At 33.7% G+C, this 11646-nt stretch overlaps 1 protein-coding gene across 2 annotated transcripts; it reads right to left on the bottom strand.

Moving 5' to 3' along the window:
• Positions 1–3231: 3231 nt before the first annotated feature.
• On the bottom strand, positions 3232–9765 carry LOC107015805 (FRIGIDA-like protein 3). Of its 2 annotated transcripts, XM_015216220.2 has the most exons (5): positions 9638–9752; positions 8585–8678; positions 5428–6486; positions 5038–5204; positions 3232–3990 (listed from the first exon to the last, which is right to left on the bottom strand). In XM_015216220.2, exons 3-5 carry the CDS (start codon positions 6470–6472, stop codon positions 3385–3387), a joined length of 1818 nt encoding a protein of 605 aa, XP_015071706.1. In that variant the 5' UTR covers positions 6473–6486; positions 8585–8678; positions 9638–9752; the 3' UTR covers positions 3232–3384. The 2 variants fall into 2 exon arrangements, with proteins under 2 accessions (XP_015071706.1, XP_015071705.1); XM_015216219.2 differs by lacking the exon at positions 8585–8678 and having other exon boundaries at positions 9638–9765.
• Positions 9766–11646: the final 1881 nt, after the last annotated feature.

The following is an 11646-nucleotide window of genomic DNA, read 5'->3' on the forward strand; positions in this document are numbered from 1 at the left end:
TATATATATATATAAATAATTTTAATGCAGCAATAACTCTATTTCTTGACAAAACCTAACAATACCTAAAGGTTTCTAGAGGTAGCAATGATCTTAACATCATGTGATACATGATTAATTCTAGCAATTAATGTCACCTATACAACCTATATATATATAGAGAGAGATATTATGAATTTGAGTCCTAGAAATAATTAATGTTTTCGTTATTTATTTTACTTTTATTTGACAAAATTTTTTGAAAGTAAAATGATTTTTTAAAAAATTTTAGGGTTTTAAAGTAATGATATATCAATAATAATAATATATTTAGTAAAATCTTACTAGAGGATTTAGAAAGGGTGGAGTGAATCGTATTTTACGTTTCAGATTGTCTCTAATAACCCTAAGGGTTCAAGTTCATCAAATTCGAGTAAAAGAAGAAGAAGAAAAACAATGAAAAAAGTATAACATTGTTAATTGTTAAGTCTAGAGAAACAACAATAACGGTGATAATCAGAATACATCAAACAACATATAAGCAGAACTATAATAGTATATCAGTACTACGAAAGACATTAACAAACCTAAAAAACCTCCATAGAGCCGGAAAACATGCTATTAGTAACCCTTCAGATGCTCTATCCGCCCATGCCGAATACCCCCGGCCGGCTTCGCCCCTACTAACCTTTAACTAATACGTGACCTTCGCTTCTTCATATATAGAGTTTCTCAATAATATAAAGTTACGTAATGCCTATCTGATCATGTCTTATCGATACTATTTCAATTTTGTAGCGTAATATATGTCATATAAAAAGATAAAAAATAATATTAAAACTAAAAAAGTAAACAAATAAATTAAAACAAAAAAGTACTATTTATTTTAAATAAATATCTACATAATCACATACTATATGAAATGCGATCCTTCTCGAAATTTCACTAACGCTAAATATTTTATGCAACGATCCGCTCTTTTATTTTCGGAGGGAAGAAAAAAGTGATAATAAATATTTCAGAGAATCCTTTTGTGAAAATCGAGTTATTAACGGAAAAGGCAAAAAGTAGTCTGTAAATATTAAAAAAAGTACAATTTTTAATAGGCCCCTATATAGACATATATGAATTTTATTTAAAGCCTGCATTTTTTTTTAGCAGAATTTTATTTTTTTTGGCTGTCTTTTGGAAGAAGAGAATGACCATGAAAAGACATGTCAGAAATTGAATGATGTATAAGCTTTGTATTTTAATAAAGTTTAAATATTTTATTAGATTTTAAAAATTAATATGAAAAAAAATATAGATTAAAAAACTATTGAATTCAATCGAACATATGAATAAAACTCTAGCTTGGGTTTTTATTTGTATAGTACAATTATAATGCATATTATAGGAATTGACGTGGTAGACGAACGAGATTGATATGGATCGTAATGGGATGGTTAAGATTTTGATATTTTAAAGTAATAGATGGGATTGAGTTTACGCTTATAAAATGAATTAAAATTACTCTATTCGTTTTATTTTATATGGCACACATTTTTTTAATTATAGTTTCACTTTAAAATATTTATTTTACTTTAGGGAAAATAATTTATATTCATAATAATATATGACTTATTTTAGATCTCAAATTTCAAAATTTTTTCTTTCTTAAACTCTATGTCAAATCAGATAACATCGTATAAATCGAGACGGATGGAGCATGCATAATTTTGATAGTTTAGATGGTAGCATAGATTAATATAGTTTCTACATCAAAAATTATGTCGATGTGATAATCACTCCTTCAAAAATAGAATCGTAATTTTGATAATTTTCCATATATTTGTTGATGAAATAATATGGACACACATCATAAAAGAAAAATACTTTTGAGCATCAAAATTTGACCAACAATATAATAACCAAGTTACATATTTTATTTAGTTTTCTTTGATAACCACTATTGAGAAAAAAAAAATTGAACACACAAAATCAAGAGTTATAATTTAACCAAAATTTTAATGTATAAGGGAAAAGGGTCTGATATACCCCTCAACTTTGTCATTTAGAGCTGATATACCCCTTGTTATGAAAGAGGCTCATATATACCCCTACTTGTAACAAATGGCTCACATTACCCTTTTGCTCTAACGGAAATGAAAAAAAATAATTTTAATCTAAATTTTTATTATTTTTTTCTAAAAAATATAATCCCATATGAGTAAATTTAATCCTCGTCAAACATTTTTTTTTTACTTTTTTTTGTTTCAATGACTAATTGATAATTATTATTTTGATAATCAAATTTATTTATGTTTCACTAATATTCTTGTAAAACTTATTGTAGATGACCAAATTTTTTCTTCGAATACGAAATTAAATTAGAATACACACAAAAAATAACTTAATTTTTTTTCTTTAAACTAAGGAATGAAAGACAAAAACAAAATAAGAATAAGAAACACAAATAATTATAATAAAAGAAGTCAAAAAATAATTCATGTATGAAAAAAATTAAAATATACCTTAAACTTTGATAGAAGAATCACATACACCCCTAAATAATTTTTAAAAAAAAATTAGAAGTAATAAATATAAATTTAAAACTAATTTTTTTACTTCTGTTAAATGAAGGATATATGTGAGCCATTTTGTAACGGCAGGGGTATATGTGAGCCGTTTGCATAACAGTAAGGGCATATATGAGCCACTTTTATAACGAGTGGTATATCAGCTCCAAATGACAAAGTTGAAGGGTATATCAGATATATATATCGCATAATGCACATTAAAGGGAAAAACGTCCCCTACCATCATTGTTACATTCCTAAAATTCGAACCCAGAAATGTATCAAGGTCGTAAAATCTTATCCATCATGATTTTCCTTACATTTATTCTGAATAATAAATATCCTTTATTATCTTGGACCATAATGTAAGGTACTTATCATAATGTAAGGTACTTATTTAATTTTCCTATATGTACATATTTGGTTTTATTGCAAGGCCATGCTTTGTACAAAAATTCCAACAAAGAATAACACAATTTATTCTAAGAACTTTAAAACGAGTCAACAACACATTATCTTTACCTATTATAGCAGGTAGCCTATCTTATTTTTTCGACGTTACAAGTTTCACATTGTAAAAAACTTACCTGGGTAAATATCTCAGAGTAACCTCATAATACTTTTTAAAATGACGGTATATATAACTTAAAACTTGTGGTCAGGTTCTCCCTGCATAATGAACTAAGATAAACAGTTGAGCATCACCAGATAACGAAAATACCGGCTAACGATAAGTGTTTACTCAAGCCAAAAGTATTATTATGGATAGCAAATAATCAGGACAGTGATCTACTACTATGTCTTTGCAAGAAAAAACTGTTACTACAAACTATAATTACTAACCGGTCTACATGTAGGGTTGATAAGCTGTTGGCGTTCCGCTGCCTGCATAATTGCCATAAGAACTTGCATTAATTCTCTCATCTGCTGTTGGCAATACGCCGCCTGAATAACTGGCATAACTGGATGATAGGGGAGCAGCTGAATAAGAACTTGTAGCGATTCCCTCGTCAGCAGGATAATAATATGATCTCTGCTCGTAGGTTTGTTGGGGATATGTGGCTTGGCTCGGAGGTTGATAATCATAAGATGTACTGAGATAAGCGTACTTATCGAGCAATCCTGCAGGAGCTGCTCTCTCAACAAGAACAGAGGGGACAAGTCTGCTTGGGTTATTAGCAGCTGCTCTCTCAATTAAAACAGATTGGGGTTGTATGCTAAGAACGTTAGGATGTCTGATAGATCCATGCGTTCCTCCAGTTACTCGAGGTCTCTTGAACTGTTGGTGTTTACCTAATCCAGACGATCTTTTCTTATCATTAGACCTGTCTTTGTCATTAGAAATGGCTTTCTCCAACTGAGCAACCCTTCTCAGCAGCGGATCAAGTGGATATTCTGCTTCAAGCTTGTAATCTCGAATGCATTGTACTATTGCCTTTACAGCTGCAAGTTCCTGCGTGTTTGCACTATATTCTGTAAGCAAGTTTGCAAAATATGAGATAAAATTGCCTCCCTCCCCCCTTATGCTTTTTGCCTCTATTTTTGCTTCTGATTCACAAATTACCAGTAACAACTTGGCATGGTGATATTTCATTGTCGAATCTCAGAAAGAGTTCGTATTCACAAGTTCACAAAAGAAGAGAAAAAGTGGGTGACAGAAGGCACAAAAAAAGTAATTTTCTTTACATGATGTGCAGTATGAATGCTATAATAATAATAGAGGAAAAGAGGCCGATAATCTAAAGCCAGTGTTGTTTATTAGCAGTACGATTTTTATCATACTACCTAGGACGGTGACAGAGGCAATCGTGTCTTAGGAGTTAGAAAAAGATAGGGTGAAAAAAGAAAGTTCGCCTAGGGGTAGAGGGGCAGCTCCATCATGCTTTGAACTGTACACTACTCGTCCTTGCAGACTATTTGATTGTCAACAAAAAAAGGAAGTCTGCTTAAGAACAACTCCATACATTTTTTGAATAATTTGGCATTAAACAAATAGGAAACTGTTCCAAAGCAATGAAATCAATGTAACTATGTAGAAGTCTTCTTTTGTATTCCTGAACTTATTTTTTGGAGCATGGAGAAAATATCTCTTTGTACAGATGATTTGGCCAAAATATAGATGTATTTTGATACTAGATATTTTTAGACGCGTATTTCAGTGTTTTATTTCATGAAATTCCATTGATTAACCAAAGATTATGAAAGGTAATATATATCATCTTCATGGTAACTTAAGGCCATTATTTCTTCATTCTCAATATTAGATAACTTTTTTGTATTCTAAGGGCTATAATAGCCTTGAGTATGCATATTCCATATCCATATAATAAAACACAGGAGGATTAATACTTGTAATAATCAATGGCTTCATCTACGTATATCAATCATCATTGGAAGGTAACTGTGAATGCATGCAACTCTATTGATAGACATTTCTGCTACCAAATGGTCAAATTTAACAAATGCACAACAACCAAGGGACTAATGTGGCTAGCAGTACCTCTGCATTCCCTGAGTTACCTCCCTTCCCTTGTGCATTTCGTCTCAAGTCCTTCAAATAGCCTTTCAGGAGCGGAACAAGGGGAAATCTTTCAGACAGCTCGAAAGAATGAATAAAACGAGCAGCATCGATCTGCCTCTCACTATGAATCAATGCTTCAATGACACCTGCAAATAAATAATAATATTATTCAACACCACAAACGGTTGCATACATTTCTAATGAAGTAAGATGGTTGAATCATTTTGAGAAGCAGCAGCTATTAGATGCTTCATTTGAACAATTCCTCGCAGAGTATACTACAAAGGTCCAAGATCATCCGGTGAAAAGAGCATCTCAAAAGAGATGATCTGTCTCCAGATTGCATCAGGTCAGTTAAAAAAAACCAACCTGGCATTTTGTGTGCTAAGCCAAGAGAATGGCAGAGCTCAGGTCCCTGCCTATTGTGAGCCACTGCAAGAACAAGCTTGCAGAGCTCTTCTTCATCAAACTCTGAAGCAATCCTAAAAGTTGTAAGGAGCTGCAAAAATGCCTCAGTTTCCAACGAAGCTTGATTGGCAGCATCAGTGCCTGCAGTAGCCAACTTAGGCTTCCATTCATCAGCAATGGCCTTGGCTTGCTGCTTAATTTCAGGGTACAGAAGGTGATCAGCACCTGGTTTAGCCTTTGCCAACAAGGAGGCTATCGCTTCCATACAAACAAGGCAGGCTTGGCGCAAGCTATGGATAGCTTTTTTGCCTTTCTCATCTTGAGAGTTAGATTCATCATTAGAGTAGAAGAACTCAAGTGAAGCCAGCACCAAACGGCCTGGTTCAGTTGCACCATCAAGGGCAACAGAGAGTTCCTCAGAAATTGAGGTCATTTTCTTTTTTCTCTCTATAATATAATGCAGAAGCCCTTTTGCATCCATCTGCTCACATAATTGTGTCAGTTCTGGTCGAGGTTCGACCTTGCCAGAAGCACCATCAGCAGCACTGCCAGAGGATTTTACCTCTGAGCCAATATGAAGTGCATTTGTTATACCAAGAGAGCTGCTTACCTCAATGTCTTTGCTGTCCTCTGCATCTGTATGCTCAAGAGATTCCACTAGATGATCTCCCCGTGCTGCAACAATTGCAGACACCGCAGCATCTTTAAGTTCTTGCAACTGATCCCACAACTTATGTTCCCTAGCAGCAATATCTGCCTCTCGTGAAGCAATCAGCAGATGAGCATCAGATTCTTGTTCCTTAAAGGCCTTCTCTCTAATTTCCAGTTCCAAGGATTTGTTCACTACTGCAGCCTCCAGATTCCGGAAGTGTCCTAAAATATCCTTGATTAAATCCTTATCTATGGAGGAATTTTCTTGAGATTCAAGATCATTTAATGCCTTCCCCAATTGTTCAATAAGGGATGGTACGTTACTGATCATCATATGAAGATCCATTTCAGCCATGGTCACTCAAATATCTGCAATATCAGGGAGATCACGGAGTGCATTAAAAAATGAATCCGAACATAGTATACAATAAAACATCTCCTTAAGATCTGGGCAGCCTCATGCAAACGCCTCACCCCAATCCCAAGAAGACACAAGGAAAGAATCTCATCATGCAACCAAGATGAGAAAAGAAAAGAAATAATGGCTGAAGTATCATTAAGCTATATTACTCAGACACTCAAAAAATGATGTTACACCTCTGTGGGATCCTCAAAAGTGCACTACTTTTGGGAGACCTGACACGAAACAGACGATGTATTCGAACAATAAGAAAAAAATAGTCATTAGGTCCTTTTGGCATGTGCAATAGCAATAGCACGCAAATTAAGATGATATTTATTATACAGCATGAAGTGAAAGAAATCCTAGGTTCTTACAGTGTAAAGAATATATTTAAGAACCCACACATAATTCTACCATTTCTAAGAGGCATTGTGCACCAGAGTTAAATGATGTGTCCATTCCATTGGGATATAGGAGTAATTAATAATTGTACATCTTTTATACCTTTCACTTTCTCTTCATTCTTTAAATACACACGCCCGCCCACATGCATGATTTCACAGTATTCATTTTATAGCCTTTTACTTTCACTTCCACTTCATTCTTTATAAACACACGCGCGCGCACATCTGTATGATTTTTTTGTATACATTTCCCTATAGTTGAGCCTGTTTCATCCAATACCAAATAATTTGTCTCATAAGGCAACTTCGACATCTACTCATCTTAAAAGTTCACTAACCTCACATCTAACCCTAAACTCAGTGGCAGATCCAACATTTTAAGGTCGTGGGTGCTCTCTTAACTACCAATCACAAAATATAAGCGCACAAATTTAGCACTTGTCATAAAAAGACAATCATATTTGAACACAATAATGAAAAAATCAATAAGAAAACTATAATAAATATAATCTTGGATAAAGCAAAAAGGACAACATTTTTGAAACAGTTTTTTAGGGCAACGAGTTAAAGAGACAAGAAAACAATCAGCATAGGGAGGAAAAAATAAAAGAAAGTCTAATATAATAACATAGATCAGCTCATAGAGGTCTTAGGCAAGGTGACCCTTTGTCACCTTTTTTTTTCTTAATCACTCTGGAGGGGGTTGAATAAGATGATCAACACAGCAAACAACAAAGCATGGTTGAAAGATTTTGATGTTGCTAGAGAGGGTGTTGGCATTTTGGAGGTGAGACACCTACAGTATGCAAGTGATAATCTTAACTTTTTGTGATACTGAGGAACAACAAATGAAATATCTGATGGTTATACTGATCCTATTTGAAGGAATCTCTGGACTGCATATCAAGGGAAGGAAGAGCTTTGTGTACCTAATCAATGAAGTCACAAATATGTACTGCCTAGAAGCAATGCTTAGTGAAAAATTGGTAATCTGCCAACAACTTACTTGGGCATGCCTCTGGGTGGAGAATCCAACTCTATTAATATATGGAATGGTGTGTTGGAGAAGTGTGAAAAGAAATTGGCTAGATGGGAAACTCAATATATGTACTTCGGAGGCAGACTGACTCTCATCAATGCAGTCCTAGATGCCTTGCCAACTTCAATAATGAACTGGTTTCCGATACCAAGAGGAGTTGTCAAGAGACAAAACAATATCAGGAGAAAATTCCAATGGCATGACAAAAAGGAGAGGAAAAGCTTCCATCTGGTGAAGTGGAAAGTAGTGATACATGGCAAGAAGGTAGGGGTATAGGGATAAAGAATCTGAAGGTGCAAAGTAAAACTCTCAAAATGAAATGGTTGTGGAAGTTTGCCAATGAAAATCAGAAGCAAAGAAAAAGGCCAAAGGGTAATAAGTGCAATATATGGAGGTGAAGATATGTGGATGACCAAAGAAGTGACTATACCTTATGTAGTAAGTTTGTGGAGATCAACAATAGACATATGGGAGGAAGTTAAGAGTAATCCAAAGATCAAAGTTGTAGATAGATTCTGAAAAAATGAGTGGCATGAAAAAGGAAACCTGGAAGTAGTTTTCCATGACATATAATTTATAGCTCTAGGACAGCAAAATACTATAGCAGAGTTATGGACAAACCAGAGATGGAGCTTTAATTTCAGAAGATGATTCAATGACTGGGAAATAGCAAGAGCGGCGGAATTTCTCAACATTGTGGAAGCTTCTAAATGGGCTACAAACAGGGGAAGATGTTATCAGTGGAAGGGAAATAACAGAGGGGAATTCAAAGTTAACTCAGCCTACAAGTTGATGGGTCAGACAAACACACAATTGGGCATGGAAACGAATACGGAGAAGCAAAATTCTCATAAAATATTATGCTTCGTTTGGTTATTGGCCAAAGAAGCTGTTCTGACATGAACATAACTTGAAGAAAAGAGGGATAACCTTATGCTCTAGTTGTTTCCTTTGTGTGGAGGAATTAGAGGCCGTGAACCATTTACTCCTATACTGCAAGTAACCCAACAATAGGTACATTTTTTTTCCAATACTAAATATCTTGTCTTTTAAGGAAATTAAGATATTATCTAAAACAGATATCATTCCATTTTATGTCGCTATTTACTGTTTCTAGCACTCCAAATCTTATGGTAGTGATTGTTCCGCTTTTAGTATGATATGTCATGCTTTCTTTAGCATTTTATCTTGGCTTCTTCACACCCATTATTTCTAATTTAGAACTGCCTTATAACGATTTTACTTGCATAGAGGGTCTATTGGAAAAAACATTTCCTCTCTACCTTATAGGTGTAGTAAGGTTTACATACACACTAACCTCGCCAGACTCCGAGGTTACACCGAATATGTTGTTGTTATTGTATCCCTAACACAAACATACAATTTTATAACCAAAATATAAATTAATCCTAGTCCATTTACCACAGAAACCCAATACACATTTCTCCAAGTACCATCAAATAACATGATATACATATAGATTACAAAGAATTGAAAGAAAATGCTTAAAATTATATTCATGGAAGCTTACAAACCCTAACTATTTCCCAATTTTCAGCACAATAGAGACATAAACAGCAAGAAAAATGAAAAAAAAAATGAGATAGCCAATTATATAACATGTAAAAATCATATAAAAAGAATGCAAATGGAAATTCTACAGTCTGACGGAACCTGACGGAAAAGAGGGTCAAAGTCGGACGGTCGCCGGAGCTCCGATTGGGAATCGTCGGTGGTTACAAATTTCAGAAGAAGAAACGAACCATCAGTGAATATAGAATTATCTGGTTTTCTGATTTTCACTAAAAGTTTTGGGCCTAAAATTTGATTATTAATGCTTTATGGGCTAACAAATAAGCCCATTATAGCTCAGTTTTAGCGCCGAATGAATAAGCCTTTCTACGTGGAGTTCATAGCTCTTCGAAATATACTATTATTATCTACGCTTTCAAAATAGGGCAACTTTCACGTATCACAAAAAATTTTTATTTGTATGTTATAGCAAAGTTTGCATAATTGCGCTCCATAGCAAACATATAACTGTATAATTCGCTACACATATACAACTGTATAATTCGCTGGCCTAAATTGTATAATTCGCTGGCCTCGCTATACATATACAATTGTATGATTCGCTGGCCTAAATGGTATAATTCGCTGGCCTATTTCGCTGCAATTGTATAATTCGTTGACCTATTTCGCTACAATATATGTATAAAATTTGCTTTGCATACAATTGAATCGAAGTAAAATACTTGTATATTGTATAATTATAGGTGTATAACAAGAAGATATATGTTTTTCTCTCTCTTTATACAAAAACAGAAGCACAATTTATACACTTCTGTTGTATAAAGCGAGAGAAAATTATATCTCACTGCAATTGTATAATTTGCTGGCCTTTTTCGCTGCAATATTTGTATAAAATTTGCATTTGTATACAACTGAATCGAAGTAAAATGCTTGTAAATTGTATAATTAACTATATAGCACGAAGATATATGTTTTTGCATGTGTATATACAATTTTCTCTCGCTTTATACAAAACGGAAACACAATTTATACAATTATGTTGTATAAAGCGAGAGAGTCGAGCAGAGGGAGAGTGGCGAGCGAGAATGGGAGAGTGGCCAGCGAGATTTTTGGGAGGGAGGCAACTGGCAAACTTTGGCAAACGTTTGCTATGGGGCACAATTAAATCAAACAGTAGCTACTCCATTTATTTTAGGTTATCAGTTTGCTATTATATACAATTATCCCTTCAATATATTACGTATTTTACCACCAACTAAGAGTTTCTTACCATATATTAAGAAATATACACTTAGATATATGTATTTTTGCTACCAAATATACTAAAATAAGGACTGAGACGAGTGAGATGGGAAGAGAGGGGAGCGAGATTTTATTATGTATCACATATACATAGATGCGAGGGAGGTAAGAAAGATTTGTTATGTATCCTAGATAGATGCAAATTCACTTGGATATAATCTATCTAAAACAAACTTTTTTAAGTCCATATCTTCTGAGATACATGTATCCGTACGTACCTGGACATACCAAAATCTGGTAAGACACATAATATGATAAACTAGAGTGTATCTAAATAATTAGCTCTTAAACTGATGGAATTTATGTAAGTTTTTCTTTTTTTTTTCTTGTATTTTTGTTTGAATTTGGGGTGAAGTACACAAATAGTTGCTTTTAGAATCACTATTTTTATTTTTATTTTTTAAAAATAGCTTGCCCACGAAGGTGGTCGAGTTGGTTATTGAGTATGTGATCTTTTAAATGGAGGGTTCATAGAAGTATCCAATCCTTTGCATGTTTTTTCAATCGAGCTTATGGCACACACGACTTATTTATAATTTATTTCTTATATTTTGTTTTCGAACTATCTTACTAAAGCAAAAATTCCTTATGCGTACCTGAAAAATAATGATTGTGGATTCTCTCGTCAACCTAAAAAAAACATGAAAAACAAACTTAAATAATATTTTACTTTTTCTAATTTAGACTTAAACATATAGTGATATGTAATTTGAGAAACCTTTTAACTCAAATAATCAAGAAATAAATACAGTAATATTTTTTTGTAAAACAAAGGAAAAAGTAAAAGAAGAAAAATAAAGCTGCTAACTTATAATACAACCTTAGGCACATTTCGTCTCACTTTGCCC

The sequence above is a fragment of the Solanum pennellii genome, chromosome 4, assembly GCF_001406875.1.
Source record: "Solanum pennellii chromosome 4, SPENNV200".
Lineage (NCBI taxonomy): Eukaryota > Viridiplantae > Streptophyta > Magnoliopsida > Solanales > Solanaceae > Solanum > Solanum pennellii.

Excerpts from the sequence above, each read along its gene's own strand:
- LOC107015805 (XM_015216219.2), bottom strand. The coding sequence starts at position 6,472 with ATGGCTGAAATGGATCTTCATATGATGATCAGTAACGTACCATCCCTT. Across the intron at positions 5,205-5,427 it reads CTTAGCACACAAAATGCCAG|GTGTCATTGAAGCATTGATT; the intron begins GTTGGTTTTTTT and ends ATTTATTTGCAG. Across the intron at positions 3,991-5,037 it reads GTAACTCAGGGAATGCAGAG|GAACTTGCAGCTGTAAAGGC; the intron begins GTACTGCTAGCC and ends GCAAACACGCAG.